General features: G+C 42.3%; 1 protein-coding gene across 2 annotated transcripts in view; it reads right to left on the bottom strand.

The window, feature by feature from the left end:
- Positions 1-319: 319 nt before the first annotated feature.
- The window catches only part of TINAG (tubulointerstitial nephritis antigen), a 28,159-nt gene continuing 3,253 nt past the window's right edge, over positions 320-25,225 (bottom strand). Inside the window, exons 2-11 of one of the 2 annotated variants that reach the window (XM_033143164.1) lie at positions 24,590-24,653; positions 21,257-21,346; positions 18,737-18,851; positions 17,429-17,552; positions 15,119-15,269; positions 6,373-6,550; positions 5,275-5,320; positions 4,412-4,535; positions 2,036-2,081; positions 320-651 (exon numbers count right to left, since the gene is read on the bottom strand). In XM_033143164.1, the coding sequence (XP_032999055.1) occupies positions 535-651; positions 2,036-2,081; positions 4,412-4,535; positions 5,275-5,320; positions 6,373-6,550; positions 15,119-15,269; positions 17,429-17,552; positions 18,737-18,851; positions 21,257-21,346; positions 24,590-24,653 (1,055 nt within the window). In that variant the 3' untranslated portion in view covers positions 320-534. Of the gene's footprint in view, positions 652-2,035; positions 2,082-4,411; positions 4,536-5,274; positions 5,321-6,372; positions 6,551-15,118; positions 15,270-17,428; positions 17,553-18,736; positions 18,857-21,256; positions 21,347-24,589; positions 24,654-25,225 lie in introns of both variants that reach the window. The other variant, XM_033143166.1, reaches the window with a different exon arrangement.

Genomic DNA, 25,225 nt, shown 5'->3' with positions numbered 1-25,225 from the left:
TCAGCCTGAAAAGTGAGATGAATGTTGTAACCCCAGAGTCGCTTTTGACTGGACTTAACATCCAGGGGTCCTTTACCTTTACCTTTTACCTTATTCTCAGTTAGGAATGCATAGGATTACAGCCTTAATTGGGTACCATATACACAAGTAGCAGGTATATTTGCATATATATTCCAAGCGCAGCCTGTGGCATCACAGTCATTATTGGCACCCATTGAGTGATGACACAGCTGTTACAGAAGGAGGAGGTTCTGAGAACTGGCTGTTATACACATATGCTATCTTTCATTTGTGCTGCCATTAATGAAGAAAAAGGCTGCCAATATCCCTGGAGCTGGAAGCAAAGCAAGTAACAGAATTTGATCATGCTGGATGTACAGCCATGTTTTAATTCACACAGAAATGCAGTATGTTTAAGTGAAGGTAAAACAGCCACACAAAGAAAACATAACGATGCACACAGACATTATAGATGGTACATTCTGGGTATATAAAAAGTTTTTGGAGTGTAATAATGATATAAATGAGAACCAACTAAAGGTGACACTTAGTAGCTATAATCAGCTTTTCAATATCACATTCGTTTTCTCCACGTAAAATCCTGAAATAGCCATTTTCTCCCCAGGAGCTCCCCCAGGAATTTGCAGCAATCTACAGGAGGGGAAAGAGACAACTTTTTGTTACTGTGAATGCCCAGATTGTAGTGAAGCAGAGATGCAGTGAAAGGAGAAAAGGAGTCATATTGCCATTGGCAATAATAGTACTGTCCTCTTCCAAAAGGGCTGCCACTTGTCCCCATATCTTATAAAGAACTACTTTATATGGAGCGAAACTTGTAGTATATCTAGCCTATTAGCATACACTGACAGCACCCAGACATTACAAGAGTAGACTAAATGCTATAAAAGACATGAGCTGAAGTTGTTCTGTATCTCCTTCTTGTAACCTAATACTCCCTGCTCTGGGTGGTTTCTTGTCCACTGTCCAATGGGGCTGTCAAGGGTTATTTTGAGCTGGGGAATGGCTGGAGGGAGGGCTGAAGCAGCTTCTCTCCATCCAATCCAACTTGCAGTCTTTCCTGGCTAACACACACACACGCACACACACACACATACACACACTGAACTCTCTTTGACATGTGGTAGTCTAAGGCTGTGTACACACTGCATCCAGTGCACTCCCACAGCTGGTTTGGGAAGCAGTTCACTTACAATGTTAGCCATATCTATTCTGCATCTATCCTGTTGCTTTTTGAGAAAGGTATTATGAGGCATCCTGTTTATGCTGGCTAAGGAAATTGATATTATTTTTTTAAAAAAACACTGATGTTTTAGACCTTGAAGGTCATGACAATAGGTATGGTTGGCATCCATATTTGTGGTATGAGAAGATTAAAGTAGTTGATCTCTTAGTTTGCCATATCGCCATATCAGGCCAGTGGCCCATCTAGTCCAGCATCCTGTTCTCACAGTGATCTGCCAGATGCCTGTGAGATTAGAGCACAAGAATACTCTCCCTTCCTGTGGTTTCCAGCAACTGGTATTCAGAAGCATTTGTGCCTCCAGCTGTAGAGGCAGAAGATAGGCCTCATGACTAGCAGCCATTGATAGTCACTGGAAACAGCAGAACGTCTACTCATTCTGCCACCAAACATTGCTATACTAATATAAGGTGAGAAAGCAGAAAGAAAACCACAACATTTTGCTAGGAACGACTGGCATTATTGGTAACCCAACCACAATGTGAGCCCCCAGTTTTGTTAGCCATGGAAGATCACATGGACTTGACGCAACCAATGAATGTGAAACAGTAAAATAGGAGGAGGGAAAGATAAATTTAGATGATTTACATGAGCAAGGAAGGCTTTGACCCCAATCTAGAGAAAGATAGTCATGCCTGAGTAAGTTCCACTGAAAGGGATGGTTAGTTAATTTGCAAGTTGACCCATTCATTTTCAATGGAACTTAAGCACAAACAATTTTCTTTGATTGGGGTCCTCTGTCTTTGCTCTATCTTACTGCCCAGGTACACTTACCCAGAATTTCTGCCTTTGTCCCTCTGCATCTGGCAGTGCACCCCACCTATGCAAAGAGATGGCATTCATCAGACATGCTATATATATTTTCTCCACACACACCCCGTACATCAGGGTGGGGCTGATGAAATAAACATCAAAGGAGGAGCTTTTGACTGTGTACACCTTTGCGTACAAGCTTTGAAGCACCACAGTTTGGTGTTCTCTAAAAGCACTTTTGCAGACATCATTTTGCAACTGTCTACACCTGCACGCTACGCAGGCAGCATGAGAAGCTGTGAATCACTGTCATCTGTACACACAGAAAGTGTGTCTAGCACACATTAGTTTTTTTGCTCTCTCCCCTTTCAACACCCACTGACACTCCTTTTAAAGAAAAGTTGTCCAGAAGACTGCCAACCCAAGAGAAGGCACTCTCATTTTCCACAGGTACTTCAAAATGCATGGCAAAATTATAGCAAAAGACGCTTTAAAAACACCAAAGCCAACAATATGAAGACAACAGTGTGTGAACTCTGGCCAAAAAAAATGTGTCTCCACAAAGCAGAGAAGGCACTTTACTGGTGTGTGTGTGTGTGTACACCCTTTGATATGTTTTTTTAAATGGTGAGCCATCAATATAAATCATAACAGAAGAGTGAATTTGAAAGTATATAAAGTATATTGCTTATTGCTATGCTGATGAGAAGTGTATTTTCAGTTTTAGTATGGAAATTGCAGGCAATGTTAGAGCTTAGTCTTCTTGTCAGTGAAATAGCTTCTTATTTTCTTTAATGGGCTTTCTTCTGTGGGGAAGTTGCCAATTCACTGAACAAAAGCTAAACAGAACGAGAGTAAGTAAATGTGAAGACATTTCCCAAGTTTCTGCCCTCTGCATGTCTATTCCAGTTCCAAAGCTACCCATTCCTTGGCTCAGGATCAAATTAGCAGAACTGGGACTGCAGACCTTTACGGATACTGATTCTGATGACTGTAGAATGGATTATCACCAACCTCTAACTAAAGGAGTGACTTCTAAAGGAACAAAGGATTCAATAACCAGCTATGCAGATACCATGGTGCCTTCTGCTGTCATTGACCAGATGAATCCCTCTTGAAATTGGTTGCATGGAGGGTTCCAGTTCAATAGACTCCATACTTTCAGCAAAGCTAGGTTTCCTGATTTCCCTGACCTCAGTGTCCATAGCAGCCAGTTTGTGATGACCCCCTTTTGAGATCTAGTTTCACTAAGGGCCAGACTTAGATGCTTGCTCAGTTATGTAAAACACTAGCAACCTTGCACCCACATCCAAGCAGCATCTATGCAACTCCATCACAAACCACTGTGGACTTCAGAAGGGATGGAGGTTGACGGGACTGCCTGGCCTCCAACAATCTTATCCCAAGATGTATCAGGATAACTCCCCCTAGTGCTGGAACGAGTTGGCACCAGAGAAATAGTGGCAAGAAAGTTGTGGGAATTCATAAAAGCTACAGAGAGGGCAAGGCACGGCTGTGAAGTGCTTGCCCTCACAGAAGATGCTGTTTTAGCTGCACTAAGCCTCTCTTGGCCTTCTGGCAGCTAAAAAAAACAGAGAAGGCAATTTCTTGGGAAGCTGATACCCACTGATACATAAGATCATGAATTAAAGTGCAAGTGTGAAGAAACTTAAGGGCACTGGAAATGTATTTTAATTGCAGGCTTGTAGCATTAACGATCCACTCAATGATCCGTAAACCTCCACTTCTACCGCATATCAATAATGGTGAGAAGCAATTACTTTTAAAGTAGAGTTTTATACATTTTATTTATTCATTGGAAGACTCTCAAGTCCTAAGAGTTAGCATCAACCGGGGCAATAGTAGTTGTTGCGCAAAACAATGGAAAGGAGGAGATGTCCAAGAGTCATAGCCTCACCATACATTTAAAGCTCTCTTATACCACTTGAACAGTTGTGGCTTCCACCCAAAGAATGCTAGGCACCGTGGCATGTTAAGGATGCTGAGAGTAGTTAGGAAACCTCTCACAGAGCTACAATACCTAGCACCCTTAAAAACTACCATTCCCATGATTTTTTTGTGGAAAGTCATAGCCATTAAAGTAGTGTAAGAGTAAAAACTAATCTTAAAATATTTTAAAAATAAGTAGTATAAGAGTGCTTTAAATATATGGTGTAGATGTGGCCTAGGTCTATGTCCAGCCACTGTGTCCACTTTATGGGCTATAGCTCTGAAGGCAAGGTGTCCATATTATATTCCCCGCCCCTATGCTTCAGAAGCCGAAATTACTTCAAATATAAGTCTGCCATTTAGTGTCCATGGTCCCATGCTGCAGGATACTCTTCCAGCATAGATACAGCAGGGATCCATGCTGCTAAGCTTTCAGACATCACTTACCCAACAATCTTGACAGAATGGGTTCTCCTCTGATGCTCATGTTGCAGCTGCCCACCTGTCCTCCGAATGTGCTTATAGATCCCGCTCTTGTAAAGGAAGAAATCACGATACACGTGCATGAGAGCTGGATTTTAAAAAGGAACCAGTAAGCAAAGTTAATATTCATTTTCTTTATTCTTCCCATTTTACCTATGGCTCGTCACCGACAGGTCATAGATTAACAAGGAAGCCTGCTTATGTCCAAAGTATGAAACATAAGCAAATAAGGTAAGTGTAAAACATTGGTGTAAGTGGAAGCAAAGCAGTTCTGTCTTCCCATTCCTAGTGTTTCCTGCAACTTCTTTCATTTCCCCATTCCAAGCATCTCCATATAGGGTCAAGAAAGATGCCTTTTCTTAAATCCTGGTTGACAGCTGCCAATCAGTGCAGACAATGAGTTCGATGGACCAACGACCTGACTGTCTGAGTCACCTTCCCATGTTCCTAAGCACCAGGGGAAGGAAGACAACATGTGCAGGGATGACATTGCCATTATAGTACTGGTGGGGGTGTTTTAAGAGCCCTCCCTCTAAACCAGGCTTCCTCAAACTCCGCCCTCCTGATGTTTTGCGACTACAATTCCCACCATCCCTGACCACTGGTCCTGCTAGCTAGGGATCATGGGAGTTGTAGTCCAAAAACATTTGGAGGTCCGAGTTTGAGGAAGCCTGCTCTAAACAGAGGTAAGCAGCACTAACACACATCTGTTTGATGCTTGGCATGACATGTGGTGTTGGCACGAAGGACCTTACACAGTTTTATATGTGGGCAGGATGCAATAATTTGGTTTTGGTTTTGCAATCAAGAGCATTTCTTTTCTTTACCTTGCACTGGCCCGTTCTCCTTAATTTCTTTCATTATGTCTGTCTCCTAAAAGTGGAGGGAAGAGACATATACTATTTTTGCATATATTTCCCCACATTTAACATTTCAGAATGAGTTAGATATAAAGTTTTTACAACTGGCTACATTTAACTATTGCGATAAATGGTCTGATCTTCCGGCTGCACAGGCAAATGTGAATGACTAGCTGCCACTTAATGCTTTTTCAATTTCCATGCTTATTGGTGCATTAGTGAATTTACAAGTGCCTCAACTGTTGTTTCAAACTAAAGATTTCATCTCTAGAATTTCATTGGGTTTTGTGTGTGTGTGTGTTTTTTAAGGAAATTTACCCGAATGCTTCCTTTCAGGGGACACAAAGTTTACTTTCACAGTGGTTATACAATAACTAACTTTTATACAGTGCTGTAAAGTTTTGAAAGAACTTCACATATATTATAGCAGTCCTGTAATGCAGTAATGCATTAAATTATCATGTGTCTGTTTTTACGACACGGGTGGCGCTGTGGGTTAAACCACAGAGCCTAGGGCTTGGCGATCAGAAGGTCAGCGGTTTGAATCCCTGCGACGGGGTGAGCTCCCGTTGCTTGGTCCCTGCTCGTGCCCACCTAGCAGTTCGAAAGCACGTCAAAGTGCAAGTAGATAAATAGGTACCGCTTTGGCGGGAAGGTAAACGGCGTTTCCGTGCGCTGCTCTGGTTCACCAGAAGCGGCTTAGTCATGCTGGCCACATGACCCGGAAGCTGTACCCGGCCAGTAAAGTGAGATGAGCACCGCAACCCCAGAGTTGTCTGTGACTGGACCTAATGGTCAGGGGTCCCTTTACCATTACCTTATCTGTTTTTAACTTTATGGTTCATTCCGTAGTTCAAGAAATGTATACCAGACACCTAGGCGGAAGCTAGACACATATAAAAACCGCTTTGAAAACACTTTTTTAAAAAACGTTTTAAAAAAATACATTGAATTTTCCATGGCTCGCCATCGCCGTCTAGTGTCACATTGTATATTGCACTTAAAACACACTTAAAATGTTTTATTTGCAGCTGTATAGCTGAGTCACTGTTGTCTGCACTTTACCTGTGAGGAGATTCTGTAGGGAGAACCGCACTGATAAATACGGTTGGATGGTTCTAAGGCATTTGGACATGGTCGCGTTGCCTGCCTTTTCCCAGCAGCATCAGCCACGCTTGAAACCCCACAAGCAGCCGGATCAGATTGATTCCAGAATAATGGGTAGCAAGCATGAGACACCAGCCTATTGGGATCAAACGACACATTTTTATTTTTTATTTTTTTCAATTCTGTGTTTTAATTTTTAATTCCTCTTGTCTTGAACCTGCCAGAGCCAAATTTTGGGAGTGCATGGGGAGAGGGGGCAATCCTCTATTGCACAAGATGAGCACCGCAACCCCAGAGTTGCCCTCAACTGGACCAAATGGTCAGGGGTACCTTTACCTTTAAGCATGCTCAATTGCCCCTTAATCACTTAGAAGTCCATTTTATGGCAAACATTATTTCGTGTGTGTGTGCACGCGCACATGCATCTGCTGGAGGTAATTTATGTGTTAAATGCTTGTAGAAAACATGATTTTGTATTTAATTCTTTTTTGTGTCAATCAATTTCTGCCATGTGAAAAGAACAGTAAAGAATAATTTGTTCCATTGGTTTTTAAATTCACTGTACAAAAGAGATATAGGCTGCCTGTAGCAATAATGAACAACAAATTATACACACTCAAGGTCAACAAAGACTTTTACTGAATAAAGTCTGATTGATCTGGAATTTTACGGGAAAGTTCTTTCCTTCACTTGCTTTCTGCTCATGCACAGGAACACATCATGGAAAGGGAAACCCATGCACACTTCCTACTGGGTACGGATGAATCCAAATGTTGTTGGACTCCAACTCTCCTTAGCCCCAGCCAGCATGGCAAATGGTCAGGGATCTAATGGGACTTGTAGCAGTGCCGTAGCGTGGGTTGCCAGCACACAGCTGTACTGAGGTAGCACCAGGTGCTGAAATGTTGTACCCCTAACAATTTTGCACCTGGAGCAACCACCCCTGTGTCCCCTGCACTACACCACTGACTTGTAGTCCAACTGGTCTCCCATCCCTGCCAGAGTGGCATGCAACAATCCTCACAAACAGGCTGCTTGTAATATGAACAGCCTACTTCCAGCAAATGACACCAATGGATGCTACTAAGAACTATGAGATTAACACAAGAGACTCCCATTGCCGCAGGTAATGGCAGGTGTGCTATAATGCTGGTTGAGGAGGTGGTGGTGGTGAGTTTAAAGATTCAGTTGGAGCCTGTGGGTATCTATTACTGGGCATACACCTCTTTGATCTGCCCTATATTGGTTTACAAGTTTTTGTCGGCCAAGTGAGACTGCAGCCTCCAGGCAATTCAGGTTTATTCTGTGTATCCCTTTGCTGCAGCTGGATCTTTCTTTTTCATGTGACACATGGACAGACTGCACATCATTTTATTTCTGTGCAAGGCATTTGTGTGTTAATTCCTTGGCATGTCATTGATTAAAATGGCAAAGGCAGGGTAGAAGCTGCCTGGTGCAAAGCAGAAGGGGGGAGGCTCATCTATTATTTTAGAGTCGCCAGAGAATACCTGCATAATACATTAAATAAAATAATAAGGTACGGTAAGGGCATTTGACCCTTTCAGGGAAAAAGAAGATCGTCAAATAATATGGCAAATCATTTTCTGTATTACGGCTTTCATCTAGTTAATTCGATTTAGAAATGCAGCTGGGACTGGAAGGCCATTTACTGAATTCAAAAAAAAGGACCAGAATCATGCTGAAAAGATTGCATCCAGCTGAGTCCTATTCAAAGAAGATCCATTGAAATTAATGGGCTGAAGTTAATCATGCCCATTACTTTCAACGGATCTACTTTGAGTAGCTCTAACTTTGTATACAACCTGGAGCCTCATGAGTCAAGCTCAGTCTGAAGGCCCTCATCCATCTAGACACTGGTCTTGCACTATGCTTTCATAGCCACACCTGATTTAAGTATTACGGGGAAAGAGCTGAGCATCATCAGCACAACAACCATGCAGTGCTCCAAAACCTCGAATAACAAAATACTACCCTGCAGCAAACAAACAAACAAACAAACAAACCAGAGACATCACCTTGCCGACAAAAGTGTGTATAGTCAAAGCTATGGTTTTGCCAGTAGTGATGTATGGAAGTGAGGGCTGGACCATAAAGAAGGCTGATCGCCGAAGAATTGATGCTTTTGAATTATGGTGCTGGAGGAGACTCTTGAGAGTCCCATGGACTGCAAGAAGATCAAACCTATCCATTCTGAAGGAAATCAGCCCTGAGTGCTCACTGGAAGGACAGATCATGAAGCTGAGACTCCAATACTTTGGCCACCTCGTGAGAAGAGAAGATTCCCTGGAAAAGACCCTGGTGTTGGGAAAGATGGAGGGCACAAGGAGAAGGGGATGACAGAGGATGAGATGGTTGGAAAGTCAAAACAAAATAAAAAATAAAAAAATAAATCCTTCCAGTAGCACCTTAGAGACCAACTAAGTTTGTTCTTGGTATGAGCTTTCGTGTGCATGCACACTTCTTCAGAAACCTCATACTACACGAAAGCTCATACCAAGAACAAACTTAGTTGGTCTCTAAGGTGCTACTGGAAGGATTTATTATTAGTATTATTATTTTATTATTTTTGACTATGGCAGACCAACACGGCTACCTACCTGTAAATGGTTGGAAAGTGTTCTCGAAGCTACCAACATGAGTCTGACCAAACTGCGTGACGCAGTGGAAGACAGGAGTGCCTGGCATGCTCTGGTCCATGGGGTCACGAAGAGTCGGACACAACTAAACAACTAAACAACAACCCTGCAGCAAAAGTGCCACGGTTCAAAGTGCATCTGCTACTACTCTCTGAATCCAACCATGCAAGTAGAATGGGAACCACTGCTAAAAAAATCTCTCCCAAATTCATGCTGCTAACCCAGGTCAATAGAGATACTGTGGTTCAGGGTCGCCGACTTGCCCCCCTCCATAGGGGGGGCAGTGTCATGTGATGCATCCAGCCCCCACTCAGCACGCGAGCACTCACTTGGTGGCAGCAGCAGGGGCTGTGGCATGGGGAGGGTGATCTTCACTTGCCTGGTGTGTGAGCACTTGCCCAGCGACTGGGGATCGCAGTCCCCTCAATATTGGAGGGGACTGAACCCCCTCAATATAGTTGGTGCCCCTGCCATGGCTGATGGTATAAACAGCTGCAGAGAGCCAGATAAGGAAGAGCAAGGCTGCATTTCCCATGTCCCTTTCGTAACAAAGGTCATCCAGCAGAACAACGAAGGCCAATTCAGTCTCACAACCATGTCTGGACCCAGACTGGAATGGGATCAAATAGTAAGTATCATCCATGAATGCTTGCAGCTGCCCTGCCAACACCATTTCCATTACCTTCCCTAGAAAGGGGATATTTGCGACTGGACAGTAGTTATATATACCAATGGATCCAGAGCAGGTTTTTTGAGGAGTGGCCAGCTAGGAGGAAGGCAGGTGACCCCACTAAGGTTAATGTGTGCTATGCAACCACTGGTTGTGAGTTTTTTCAATCCATCCACATGTAAGGGACCCTGAGAATTAACCAATGGATAGAGTTAACCCAGCAGCAATGGAAGCCAGAAAAAGTGAAAGTCAAGTGGCTTAGCTCAACCATAATTCTATTAAGACTCTGGGAAAAGATGTGCTTCAGACAGATTAGTCAAATGCCCAGAACAGACATTAAGAAAGGTCAATTACTGATTCTTCTTTTCCAGGATTTGAGATATCTTCTGAGGCTTCCAATGTGCTTCTAAAAGACTTTAAAGTATTAGTCAGCATAAGTGTTCAGTTAGAAAAGCGGTATGCTTGAACTGCTCATTCTACGCAAAAGTTCTCAGTGACTGGAGGTCATTGAAAATAATGCTAGACAAGGTAGCATAGAAGGGCTGGAGAAAAAGAGCTTATCCACTCATTAAAACTGTACTTGTTTATACCGTTCCTCGTCTCTAGGGCCCCAGGTTAGCCATCCCTGTTCTAATTGGAGGCCCTTCATCTCTCTCAATAGGGCATCTCAACAGGCAGTTCTTGTCCAGGTCCCCATCCATGTCCCTGCTACTGAAACAGGAGAATAATGGGCTGTTGGGTGCCTTAAATCTAAACCATGGAGAGATACCTTCCATTTAGTAGGATGGGCCTTCCAAAATGCTCAGCACAACAGTGGCCCACTAGCTATGGTAATGTCCTAAGGTGCCAGATGGGACACCACTCTGGCTTCTGAACTGTGTAAGCTCTGCAGCCAAATCTATTCCTGCAGAACATCCTGCAGATGTATAAGCGTAATCTTATACATATCTATTCGGAAGCAAGTCCCATTGAGGTCAATGAGGCTTATTCCCTTCCAGGTTTGTTGGTATAGGATAACCACCGCAGATAATTAAATATTGATATAGGGAGCCGCTTTGAGGTGTTTAAATTTCTTAAGAGCCTTGTCAAATCAATGTAGAAAGTTAGCATCCCACTGGCATAAAATAACTACAGTTAGTGCAATACTGACAAATGAGTCTTGCATCAGTCACATTTAAGTAAATAGGACGTTTAAACCGCAGTGAACAAGCAGGTAAAATTTTAGGTTTCTCCATTGAAAGGGAGTTCTAATTTTCATCTCGGAGATCTGTCACATTGTCACAACATGCATAATTACTAGTGCTGATGAGGCTTTGTTACCAACACAGGATTACTTTATATTTAAATCCTACAAAAGCGACAACATCCCCCCACCCCGAGATGAAAATAATGGGGCAGGGAGAACAGCCTAACGTGCTTCTCCTTTTAAAATGCATTTTCCTTCTAAATATTCTTTTAAGCATTCTGACAAATTTATAAAGGATTACTTTAGATAGGGGGATTACTTAACTCAGTAGGTAGAATTATTTTCAACTCTGAAGGACTGATGGAAGGAAGGAATGGCAGAAGGAAAAGGTCTGGTAGTGAAGCTAGAGAGGGGAAATCTAGAAGGTGCTTTTAATTACAAATGGAATATGGCACTAGCTTTAAAGTTCCTTAGATCAGGGATAGTCAACCTGGTGCTCACCCAGTGTTGCCGGGCTCCAGCTTCCATCATGCTGACCTTGTTGTCTGGGGCTGCTGGGAGCTGGTGTCCAATAAGATCTGGAGGGCACCATGTTGATTTGGAGGAAACACTGCAGCGTACAAGAGCATGTGCCTAAATCTGTAGAACTCTGTGAGTAACCAAATGCTCAGCACATGTCCCTTAAATGGCTCAGACACAGAACCACTTGCACAGATGTGCGGTACAAGACACATGATGCTACACATCTGTTTGGGGGCTGCTGGATGCAGGCTTCCAAACCCATTCCACTGTCTACTAATTGGTGTCTTGTCCTGCTATACCTGTGTATGGAGTGCAGTCTCTGAATCTAGCAGCATTATTATAGTTGGGTGGAAGCGAGAAGAAAGGAGAAGTAGAATCGCCGGAGCTATGAGGGCCTAAAGATAGGAGCTGATGGGCAGATGAGCTGTTTGGCAGTGGAATTTGCTACCAAGGAGTGTGGTGGAGTCTCCTCTTTTGGAGGTCTTTAAGCAGAGGCTTGACAGCCATCTGTCAGGAATGCTTTGATGGTGTTTCCTGCTTAGCAGGGGGTTGGACTGGGTGGCCCTTGTGGTCTCTTCCAACTCTATGATCCTATGATTCTTTAAGAGAGGGCATGCTGGCTTCTTCCCTCCTCAAGTGCTATAATGGCAAGTGATGATTTGTATGTTCAGAAACATCCACCACAGACTGAGCTTTCATACTCTCTTTTTTCTCAAGGAGAATGACTTTTGGTGACTACAATCCACTCATATTGAGCTGTGAGTGATCAAAGAACTTGTGCTTAAGCAAATCCTTTATTTAAGAAAACTGGCAACACCGTTTTAGCTGTCATTTCGGGCTCATTAGGGCAGTGTTTTTCAACCTTTTTTGGGCAAAGGCACACTTGTTTCATGAAAAAAATCACGAGGCACACCACCATTAGAAAATGTTAAAAAAATTAACTCTGTGCCTATATTGACTATATATAAAGTATTTTTTCAATTTTTCCCACGGCACACCAGGCAACATCTCGCGGCACACTAGTGTGCCGCGGAACAGTGGTTGAAAAACACTGCATTAGGGAACAAGGAAGGCGTAGAATGAATGTTATTTGAGCTATTACTTAGCCACCTTTAAGGATTTCAGATCCTGATCAGCGCCATCTACAGTGACTGAGAGCAGCTCTACAGGGTTTCAGATGAGGGTCTCTCCTACTCCTGCCTGGAGATACCAGGGATTATACCTGACTGGAGCTTCTGTGTACAAAGGAGATGCTCTGCCACTGAGCTATGGCTCTTCCCTTTAAGAGACTAGGGTGTGCCTTAGGAACATGAGAAGTTCATTTCTGCACTGTGCTGCTGCCTCCAGAGTGGAGATGCATAACCTCAAACTTGAAGGGAGCATGCCTGGGCAGAATAGGCTGAGAGGTGACAGACGCACCTAATGCAAAGAAGTCTCCATGGTAGGCCCTGAGGAAACCATCACACCCTTAATTCCAAAAACAATATGCTACAGGTAAAAGTAACCTTCGTGTGACATTCTGGTTTTGATGTATGAATAAGCAAGGAGCCATTTATTAAACAATACATGTCTACACAGAAGTAAGTCTCGCTGAGGTCAACTGGGCTTTCTCCCAATTAAGTAAGTGTAGGATGCACTTAATCTGGGCATTAAATTTCACTGAACCTCACAGGGCTTACTTCTGAATGGGGGCGGGGTATATAGGATTGTGCTTTAATTTGCTAAGATGACAAAGAATCCAGTGGCATCTAAATAACTAACAAATTTATTCTGACAAAGCTTTTGTGGACTAGGGTCTACATTGTTTAGCAGCAGCAGCAACAACAACAACAACAACAACACACTCATTTGACTGGGTTGCCCCATCCACCTGGGTGGCTTCCAACAAAAATGCAGGAATAACAAAGCAACAAACATTAAAAGCTTCCCAATGGGGAACATGCAGGAGAAATGATTTTGAGGAAATATGGAAGGTGTTTGTAGAATTTGTACTGTTAAAATGGAAAGGGGTCAAACCATTGCAAGAGGTTTTGAAATTTTGGGAGGTTTGGATAGTTACAATGGAATGGTCTCGGTGGTGAGGTGCACATTTTTGTTCTTATTTATTTATGATCATTACTTTGTCAAAATAAAATAAATAAAATCATCACCATCATAATGAAAACTGAGAGAGAGAGAGAGAGAGAGAGAGAGAGAGAGAGAGAGAGAGAGAGAGAGATAGATATAGATAGAGATAGCGCCATGCTTATCAGCTCTAATTATAAGTCATTTTATTTCTAAGAAGATGAGCCTATGTCTTGGACAGGCATATGTCTTATGGAATTATTTCAATGTATCATTTTGAACATTTAGGAATTGTTTTTGAAGAAGTTGAGGTTAGTAAAACTTTGAACAACAACAATAATAGAAAAGCTTCCTGAAATAGGGCTGTCTTCATATGTCTATAAATTTTATAATTAATATATATATAGAGAGAGAGAGAGTTGCTCTTTGACATCTGTCAGGAGGGCATTCCACAAGGCAGGTGTGACTACTGAAAAGGCCTTCTGCCTGGCTGCCTGTAGCTTCCGTTCTCACCATGAGGGAACTGCCAGAAGGCCCTCAGTGTTGGACCACTGTAGCTGACATATCCAATGAATCACAGAATCATAGAGTTGAGGTAAACTCTAGTCCATGAAAATGTATGTTTTAATATATTTGCTCGCCTTTAAGGTGCTACAGACCTCACTGTTGTTTCAGCAACTTACAGTACAATCAGGACTGGCCCACCCATGAGGCAAGGTGAGGCAAACACCTTGTGGCAACAGGTCAGTACAACTTCCCCTCTGGATTTAGCTACTACATTCAAATAAACAGACCCTGACAATCAAGGAATTGTTGGTCAAATGTCAAATTTGATTCAAAATCAGTTTTGAAATTTGCTTATGACAGTTATTAGAGAGCTTGATGACCATAACACGTCCCAGGAATCAATCCTATTATATTTGCACCAGTCCTATTTCTAAGGCTCAGCCTGGGTGACGTCAGTATTTCTTTATAGCGTTCATCTTTGTAACAATCTAAGGAGGTTGCTACTTTTTTAACGTTACAGATGGTGCACTGTAACTGGTCCAAGAAACTGTGGGTGGATCTAAACACAGGAAAAAACTTCTATAAATAAGTCAGAAATTGGATTGTTTTAACAAAAGGAGGGAAAAATCTCTATGGAAAATAACGTTTTAAAATTTCCTGCTCTCTGGTGCCATCTGGTGTTGCATGTTTATAGCACATTCAGATTGCTGTTTCTTTACTAATGTAGCTGGGTCCTAAGGCCATCAGTGAGTCAATGAGGGAAGTCATATTTGCACTCACATATCCTGCGTACAATTTATTGCATATGAATGGCATGGCTTAAGTATGTGAATACATTAACATTGCACTCTCTGGACAATAGATCTGCAATTCATATGGCGCTTTTCATTGATGCTGAGTAAGTTAATGGGAAACCTTATCAGGTTTGCATTTATGCTTTGCATTAATTTAAAATATGTCAGTTTGGTGACTTTGTTTTTGTTTTGCTTCAGGGTGTTCACATACCTGGCATATATCGGTAAGTTGCTTTTCTTAAAACATTATTGCTGTTGGATTATTTTAAACTCTAAAAGCACAGTAAGTAAATGATTTATTTACCCATATTTTTTGATGTAAGACCAAGCCCCATTTATGCTTCCTCCTCTGCATCCAAGCTGGCTCCTGGTGTCACAAGAGATCAAATTTTGAGGGGAAAGGTTGTCTGTGAAACGGCCTTTGGACCCAATTGCTATTCTGTCTGCCGCAACACCTGTTTTATGGGAAGCAGTCGGATTACTAAGTAATCTATATTGTTTGGATGGTTAGAATTTTCTCTGTGCCAAACATAATAAATCTGTGTCACAGAATATATATGGAACCACAGAGTGCCCTTTAATTCTAGCAAATTGTTATGAGGGAATGCCCTCAACTTTAAGGTTTCACATTCCCACATAATTGGAGATGCGCCTCCTAGGACTTTGATAGGTTGCATCTTCAAATGTGATCAATCCCTTTGGCCACCTGGAACGGAAGTTGAGAAACTCAAGATGCCCCAATTTGGTTGCCTAGAGGGTATATCCTACCTAAAGCGTACCTGAGAAGTCCCTGTATGGCTTAGGATCTGGGATTTCTTCCCACACAAACATGTGCATCCACTTCTGAGAGTGACCCTTAGGAACACAGGAAGCTGCTCCATATCTAGTCGGACAGTTGGTCCATCTAGCTCTGAATCCCCCACATTAACCTGCAGCCACATTCCAGGGTTTCAGATATGAGGCATTCCCAGTTATACCTGGAGATGCCGGGGATTGAAACTGGGACCTTCTGTATGCAAAGCAGATGCTCTACCACTGAGCTATGACCTTTCTCCTTCTCTGTGTCCCACCACTGCCAGAGCTTCCATTGGTGACTTTGTGGGAGAAGCCCTTCTCTAGGTTAGTACCTGGGTTGCTTTGGATGGTGACTGGAGCCAAAGAGAAGCTCCAGGGCTGCTATTCCACTCTCATAACAACCTTTGATCCATCAGATTCCTCCACTAATGGAAGAGGAGGAGATGGAATTGCCCCCAATTCCACCCTTCGTGCTGGAGGCCCCCGAGCCAACTTCCATGGTGTTGTGGAGGGTCTGGGACAATTTTTGTGTGTGAGAGAGACAGAGGTACAGGGGGCACTAGAGGGAAGATAAAATGGTCAACACTCCTCTCTCCTCCTCTCATACAGTCAGAGCCATCTGCTGGTTCAAAAGCCATGAAGCAAGCGGAATGGCAACACTGGATTCCACCCAGAGCATCCTGCCACTCCTTTTTTGCTGCCAGAGGGCAACTAATCATGGCTACAGATAGGTTTTTCCTAGAGAAGTAAATGGGAAGGAAAAGCAGAAAACTCCAGTGCATGGTTGGTCTCCAGCCAATGGCTAGGGCCAAGCTGCTCTTCCGCTTTCTGTTGCTGATGAGGGAAAGAGACCTCTAAGCATCTTTTCATCGAATTCTCTCTTCCCACCCCTACTGATTTCTATTCTGCTGTGTTATCCAAATCAACCAGGCCTTAGGCCATTGGTGTGTAAAAATCCACAACTTGCTGTAGATCAGAAGAGTAGTCCATTCCCTTCCAACAAGGGTCACATGTATCCACAGATCCCTTCCCTGGCCCCCACAGGGTTCCCCTCTCCCCATTGAAATTAGGCTTGAAAGAAGTATCCTACTTTCGCCAACAGAATAGGTTTCAGTGTGTGTTTGGTTGCGGCATGTGTGTGGCGCCCACAGCAGATGTTGCAGATGTGCCCACAGATTTCTAAAGGGTTGACTGACCCCTGTCTTATGCTGATCTCTTGCATGGGCGCCTGTGTACATCCTTTTTATCTGAAAGGGATAGGCATGCTGTTTACTCTATTGATGTCATTAGGGAAGATTACATTTGCATGTTACTCTGCACCCCAAAGTCCAGACTGGGTTTGTCTTTTAGTCTATCTTACCAGTGCTTTTTTCTGGGGGGAACACAGGGGTACGCATACCCCTAAACATTTTGCAAATCTTTGAACTTTTGTCCATTTACTGTATTTATTTCCCCCGATTTGAACTATAAAATGGTGATTTTCTTGAGTCAAAATGAGAGTACCCCTAAACATTTTTTTAAAGAACAAAGCACTGTATCTTACTATCCACCTCCCCACTTAGGGGGCATTAGAGGGGAGGCAATAAATAAGAGAAGCAGAGTCCCAAAGGGAAAAAGACTACCCTAAACAGATAAAATAACAAACCCTTTTGAAACTTTTGGAAAAGTAAAGAGATGAATAAACCTTCTGTAATAAAGAGATACATACACCTTCTCTAGCAAGCAGTGAACTACTAACTGAAATATTTTATTGCAAGCATGGACAGACTCTCCCATACATTTAGGGTGCAAGAAAAGGAGTGTGTGGGGGACACATTACTTGCAGTTGAAAAGGCCCAGGATGCTGCACAGTTTCTCTGATCCAGTGGGTCATGAATCCAACCAGGCCATTCATACGAGGCCACAAAAAATTCAGGGAAATCTGTTTCTGTGATCAGGTTTTCCTACAAGAAACCCAAGGCATTTGACTGGATAACTATATTCAAACATACATATTATGACAGATAGTGACTCTCTGGGGTTTCAGATGGCAGGATCTCCCAGACCAACCTAGAGATGCTGGGGACTGAACCTGGGGACCTTCTTCATGCAAAGGAGATGCTTTGCCACTGAGCCACAGCCTTTCCCCATTTGACCCCGTATGAGTGGATTTCTAAGGACCACTTTTTCCAAGTGTTGTATGTTTTCTAATTGTTACATGTTATTTTAGGCTAATGCTATTCTAGGCTGCATCAACAGAAGTCTAGTGTCAGATCAAGGGAAGTCATAGGACCACTCTAGCATAGGACCACCTGGAATATTGTGTCCAGTTCTGGGTGCCACAATTTAAGGACATTGAAGCTGTTTAGGGAAGCTTTTAATGTCTGATGATTCATTGTATTTTAGTATTGTGTTGGAAGCCACCCAGAGTGGCTGGGGAGGCCCAGCCAGATGGGCGGGGTATAAATAAATAAATAAATAAATAAATAAATAAATAAATAATAATTGACAAGCTGTGCAGAGGAAGGCAACTGAAATGATCAAGGCTCTGGAAACCAAGCCTTATGAGGAATGGTTGAGGGAGTTTGGTATGCTTAGCCTAGAAAAGAGGAGAATCGGTAGCTATCTTCAAATATCTAAAGCGCTGTCACATGTATGACCTGAACGAATAGATTCAGGTTACAAGAAAGGAGATTCTGACTAAACATCGAGAAAAACTTTCTGATGACAATTGTTGTTTGACAATTGAACATACTCCCTTGGAAGGTGGTGAATTCTCCTTCCTTGGAGGTATTGAAGCAGAGGTTGGATGGCCATCTGTCATGGATGCTTTAGTTGAGATTCCTGCATTGCAGGAGGTTGGACCAGATGATCCTCAGGGTTCCTTCCAATTCTACAGTTTTATGATTCTGTGGTTCTTTGTGCTAATCTGAGTAAGCAGCTTTCCCTCAGAGGAAGATTTCATTTTCACATATAATAGAATCATGGCTTTCACCTAGTTAGCCAATTGCCTGTGCTTGACACATTCTTTCAGTGTCGTGCCCAGGATGATGGACAAATCCATCTGAAGCATAGCTTGAGGACAACTGTGGGGAAAGGCTTCATTGAAGTTTGCTGTTTGAAGAGAGGAGAGAAAATAAAAACCTACCGTGACTTGTCTTGTGTCCAGCAGGGTGGCAGATGGGGGAAATGTGCCAAGACGATAATAGAAACCTTCTTTCAAACTCATTCCCCAGAACTGACTGTAGTTCTTGGCTTTCCATCTGCCTCAGAAATAAATAAATAAAAATAGTGTGTTAGTCATGCATGTTTAGCTCTATGGGCAGTTCATCATAGATTTTGAATGAAGCCTTCATAAGATTTACCTTCATAGGAAACAATCTTCCACTGATGTGGGAAATGGTAGCATTTCAACTTGCCATTCAGGGTCTGCATTCATACAATAAAAAGGAATGCATTGCCCATCCCTTTTAAGATAATATACCTTGATAATTGTCGCCGAAGAATTGATGCTTTTGAATTATGGTGCTGGAGGAGACTCTTGAGAGTCCCATGGACTGCAAGAAGATCAAACCTATCCATTCTCAAAGAAATCAGCCCTGAGTGCTCACTAGAAGGACAGATCCTGAAGTTGAGGCTCCAGTACTTTGGCCACCTCATGAGAAGAGAAGACTCCCTAGAAAAGACCCTGATGTTGGGAAAGATGGAGGGCACAAGGAGAAGGGGACGACAGAGGATGAGATGGTTGGACAGTGTTCTCGAAGCTACTAACATGAGTTTGGCCAAACTGCGGGAGGCAGTGAAGGATAGGCGTGCCTGGCGTGCTCTGGTCCATGGGGTCACGAAGAGTCGGACACGACTGAACGACTGAACAACAACAACCTTGATAATTCTAGGCAATTTCCCTGCTTTCAACATAAATATGGTATTCCGAGTTTCATCATTCACACAAATTCACATCATTCAGTGCACTATCATGCTATAGCTTAGTCATATTGCTTATATCAGCCAGTACTCTGTGCAAAATTGCAGTGAGTTAATCACAGAAGATTGAGCTTTGCTATAGATATGCACAACCACAAGATTTATTTCTGTGCATCCGGTCTCAAGATATATCACTCAGAATTTATCTTGAAGGTTTACTTCTCGTTTGTTTGTTTGTTTGTTTAAAATGCTCCCCTTGCATCCACCATAGGATTTTTTTTCCTGTAGTGTTGAAATGCCTGATCCATATGTGATGATATCCAAGGTTAGCCATATTCACAGCAGACCTATTGAAATCAAAGTCCATTTGTTTCAATGGGTCTACTCTACAGCTAACACTAGGTATCACCCACAGCAAACCCACATCCAGGAACCACGATGATTTAGATTTCCAAGATCATGTTTATCACATGAACCTTTGCTGACATGAAAATGGTGGTGGGACGGTGATCATGGTAATCTCACAGTTGAAATGCAAGGGGCCATCTTTTGCTGCAACAGCACTTACACATACAGACGATACATAGGGTGAGACACACACATCCCTTTTTTGTCTTATCTACTGTGAGCGGATGACACTGTGGTCTAAACCTGCAAGCCTCTTGGGGTTGCCCATTGGAAGGTCAGCAATTTGAGTCTGTGTAACGGTGGTGAGCTCCCGTTGCTCTGTCCCAGCTCCTCCCAACCTAGCAGTTCAAAAGCACACCAGTGCAAGTAGATAAATAGGTAACGCTGCAGCGGGAAGGTAAACAGTGTTTCTATGCACTCTGGCACTCATCACAGAATAGATTTAGTCATGCTGACCACATGACCCGTAAAGCTTTCTGTGGACAAACGCCATCTCCTTCAACCTGAAGTGAGGTGAGTGTCACACCCCATAGTCGCCTTTGACTGGACTTAACCATCCAAGGTTCCTCCTATCTTAAGAAAGAGTCCTTTTACATTAACAAATGTTATCCTGAGACAGGGCCTACTTTATGCATGGCTATCCTCCTGTAGTGTGTGTGCATTCATGGATATAAACATACATTTTGGGAGCAGGGGGAGTTGTTACAAAGTGAAACCAGGATTTCAATTCAGTCACCTTTTAATTGTGACATATCTGCTGCTTGTGATGTATAGACCTGCCAGGCACAGGCAGCAAGATACGGGAATTGCAGCAGAATGTAATACTGTTTCTGCATTTTGTCTCCCATGAGATCAGTTAAGATTAAAAAATCTTGGTAACATGTCTCAGTGCACTTTGCTATATCAAGGATGCACTGCACAGAGCAGAAATCCCTAGTGGAATAAGTGGCCTATATGTTCAATATAAAGAGTCATCAAATCATAAAGTTATTTAAAAAATCAATGCGCTCCTTCTTGAAAACGGAAACTAACTTCATAGGGGCACTCAGCATTCAATTTGTGTGTGTGAAGCTGTCACTCTCGGTATCTAAATCGTCAGGGGACTAATGTTCGGAGCTTTGGAGAGAAATTGCTTCTCTATGCTGTGTAGAGGAATAACTGCATAGAGTTATTACAAAAGAAGAAAATAATAAATGCATACACACACATCTGTTGACATGGTGCTGGGGGGGGGGGAGATATCAAGGCAATTGCATAAGGCTCAAGTGATCTTTTTCTCTGAGAATAAAATGGGAGCTATTTCCATCTTAGTGCTGCAGAACAGGACTTTTCTCACCCATAGTTGGCATCGTTGATTTGCTTAATTAAGTTGGGCTCCACGAGGCACGTTTCTTCTATGCAGTTCCACTTGCTGCTTATGCATTTGCTGAAAGGAATAAAAGGAGAGAGTAAGACTTACATAGGAAAAGTTTGTGGAGAATAATTACAAACTCATAGTACTGTTAGCAGGAGTACTATGTAGGACCCTGGCAGAGACACATGCCCGACTGGCATGTTCTCTCCCTCCTGGTCGATCGTTCGGGAGCTTCAAAAGCTTTCTTCTGTTAGAGTGGTATACTAAAGATGAACAAACGAAAGAGGTTATGATAAAATGGGCAATGGATTTTGGGTACAATATTGACTATGAAGCGTGGTTGAAATTATGGAATGAAAATATGAAATTTATGGCATGTGTCACCTTGAAAGAGAATGTATATAAAATGATGTATAGATGGTATTTAACACCGGTTAAGCTAGCAAAAATGTATAGGATGAGTGACAAATTATGTTGGAAATGTGGAAAGAAAGATGGTGAATTTTATCATATGTGGTGGACATGCGAGAAAACAAAATCGTTTTGGGAGTTGATTTATAATGAATTGAAAAAGATGTTTAAATACACCTTCCCCAAAAAGCCAGAAGCTTTCTTGCAAGGCTTGATGGGTGAAGAGATTGCAAAAAAGGACCAAAGATTGTTTATGTATGCAACAACCACAGCGAGGATACTATTAGCCCCAAAGTGGAAATTACAGGAATTACCAATGATTGAGGGGTGGCAGACGAAGATGATGGACTATGCTGAACTTGCAAAACTGACTGGCAAGGTTCGAAACCATGATGACTCAAAATTCCAAAGGGATTGGAGTAAATTCATTGACTACATAAGATTGAACTGTGGAAGTTTGAAGACACTAGCAGGACTGAAATAACCCTATGACATAGTTTGAAGGATTTAAGTAAGAAACTGTGCAATTAGATTGGACTAGAAAACCTGCTGACGTGAGGGAGGGAAGTCTTAGCTCGGCAGAGCTAGGATATAGGTGGATTTGTATGTGTTTGTTTGAGATAATTTGTTTAATTGAAAAATATAATAAAAATTATTATAAAAAAGCTTTCTTCTGCCTGAACATCACAGCGACTAATGCCAAAAAGCATTAGCACACCCAGGGATCTGCAGAGTCTTCTCAGCTTGCGTAACAGACCTCAGCAACTCAGCATCTTGGCTAATCTACTTTATTTACATATAAACACACACGGAGCACTTCAACATGGTTCCCTCTCTCTCTAGCATCAAACAGCAAAGAGAAAGGACAAAGGACAATAGTCCCACTTCATGGAACATAGTAACACAAACATCTTGTCTCCGTCACTTCCCACTCTGTGGAATGAAAACATACACCGTCGTGTGATAGATAACAATCCCATGACTGCAGACACGGGGAATGAATCTCCAACATCCTCCCTTGATTCATGAACTGTGTTGCAGTCATCAGTATAACTGCAACAAACATACAGATGTCATACACACAGTATACCCCTGTATCACCCGTTCCACCTTTGGAACTACCTGCAACTGGATTAGCCTTGGGCCTTACCATCCTGCAATTCCGATTTATAATCCTCTTTTCATTTCTCCCTCTCTCCCTCTGTGTGTGTGTATCTGCTAGAGAACATTTGGGCTTCTGTCATATATTCCTTCTTTGTTTTATCTGCTTGGTGACAGGTGGTTTTTTTTAATCAATAATCAAGATTAGTGGGTATTCAGTAACTCTTATGGGTCCCACAAAAGAATGGGTTCTTCTAAATCTAGTTTATTATTTACAGTTGCCCCCCAGAATATAGCTGTTCTTTGGAACAGATGCCAGCCCTATCTCAGAAAAATCTTCCACACCACTTTCATCAGAGCTTCTTAATAAAAAGCACTATGTTGAGGGAGACCTGTTAGAATTAGGGATATGGATGGTGCTAGGGTCTGAACCCACCGAGCCTCTTGAGCTTGCTGATCGTAAGGTCAGCAGTTCAATTCCGCACGAAGGGGTGAGCTCCTGTTGCTTTGTCTCAGCTCCTACCAATCTAGCAGTTTGAAAGCATACCAGCAGGAGTAGATAAATAGGTACCACTGTGGCAGGAAGATAAACAGCATTTCTGTGATCTCTGGCTTCTGTCGTGGTGTCCTGAAAGTGGAGATGAGCGCCGCAACCTATAGTTGAATTTGTCCTTTACCCTTTTCACCTTTGTGACAATGTCCTTAAAGTGAAGAATCATAAACTGTCACATGCCTGCAGACCTGTTCCCCAGATAGAAATGGAATTCATTCTAGGGTTGTACATTCTGCTTTCCAAACCATTCACAGTCCAAATGCTGCTGCTGAATTGTTAGGATGGATTTGGGAATGGAATCTAGCCAAGACCAGCAGCTGGGTCCTCAGATACAACAGACCATTTTATCTAATAAAGAAATTAGTCATGTTAGTGCTTTGCTCTCTCTGTAATGCATGCTGTCATGCATTGAAAATTGCCCAATTAATATCCATTTGAAAGAGAGGTTAATGGACTTTTCAATGCATTCAAAATAAGGTGTAGATGTGCTCTCTCTCTCTCGCTCACTCTCTCCCTCTGTCTGTCCGGTTATTGCTTGGCAAATGCTGTGGGATTTTAGTTTAAATATGCTCCTGCTGCCTCAGGCTGCAATTCTAAACCCACTTGCCTGGTAATCAGCCCCACTGAACTCAATAGGACTTACTTCTACTTAGACATGGATAGGCTCACCCTGTTAGTTGCCCTAACTTAAGATGTAATCAAGAATTACATTTAAGGGGCAGGGAAGCGACAATTTTTCAGATCTCTTTCTTTTTTACTCCCCTTCAATCACGTTGATCTGTCTAAGATCAATGACTAAGAACTAAGCAAGCTTTTAATTATGGATTTTAATGCACCAGCAGTTTTTCTGACAGAGAGTCCAATATTCTTTCCCCTTTCAAGAAGAAACCCCCACACCATCTAAATTCCTTAGCTGAATTTGAAAGGGCAACTGGAGCCTGTGATCTCCTACTTCACAGTCTCTAATTAATAAATTTGGTGAACCACCTATCAGCCAAACAACATGGGTGCAATAATGACCAAACCCTATTTCAAATACTCTCAGTATACAGCGACTTAAAATGCATGAAGTTTTTTTCACATCCATTATCTTGTTGGAATCCTTGCCACACATTCTGTCTATATTGCAGGTAGGAGATGAATGGGTTGCCTAAAACCAGCTAGTGAGTTTGCGAGATGGACAAGATTTCAGCTGGTTTCCTAAGGCTGATCTCAAGAGTGAAGACATTCCATTTGTTTCTCTCAATTACCAGGAATTGCAGTTGTCTTGAATCGTTGCTCCTTCTTCATAATACCGACCACCTTTGAAGCATCCTGCCAATGCAGTACATAGAAAAAGGAGGCCATAATTAGCCAAATGCCAGCGAGGTAATTTATTGTACATAATTTGCTTAAAGGCAGAGGATGGCATTCTATCCCCCTGCCCAGTTTCTGCCAAGTAGACATTTTAATTTTCTGCATCAGTGAACTCAATGAATAAGTGAATCATGCCCATACAAATTGAGAAAAGATTTCATAATATATTCTTGTAATGCTGTTTACATATCCCTCTGCTTCCAGCATAATTATTCACATTCCTAAAAAAGGTTTAATGATCATTCTTTTGTTTCCCCTGTCTGAAAAATTTATGCTGTGTACTCACTTTAAGCAGAGTACACAAGCATCATTAGATCCATATAAACATGGAATGAAACATGCATTTTCCTATCAGCTAATTCTGAACACAGTATACTTGAAAAACTAATGGAACTGGAATGTCTCCAAAAGAAGAAGAAGAAGAAGTCATGAATATTAACCAAAACCCTACTAAAGATAATTGTGTGATATAGTCCTGTTGAGAGCAACAGACTTATGCTAGTCATAACTAACGTCCTCTGTTTGTTGTG

This window comes from Lacerta agilis, chromosome 3 (genome assembly GCF_009819535.1).
Source record: "Lacerta agilis isolate rLacAgi1 chromosome 3, rLacAgi1.pri, whole genome shotgun sequence".
Classification (NCBI taxonomy): domain Eukaryota; kingdom Metazoa; phylum Chordata; class Lepidosauria; order Squamata; family Lacertidae; genus Lacerta; species Lacerta agilis.
The sequence above is the reverse complement of the archived record's forward strand: the minus strand, read 5'-3'. Positions and strand labels throughout refer to the sequence as shown.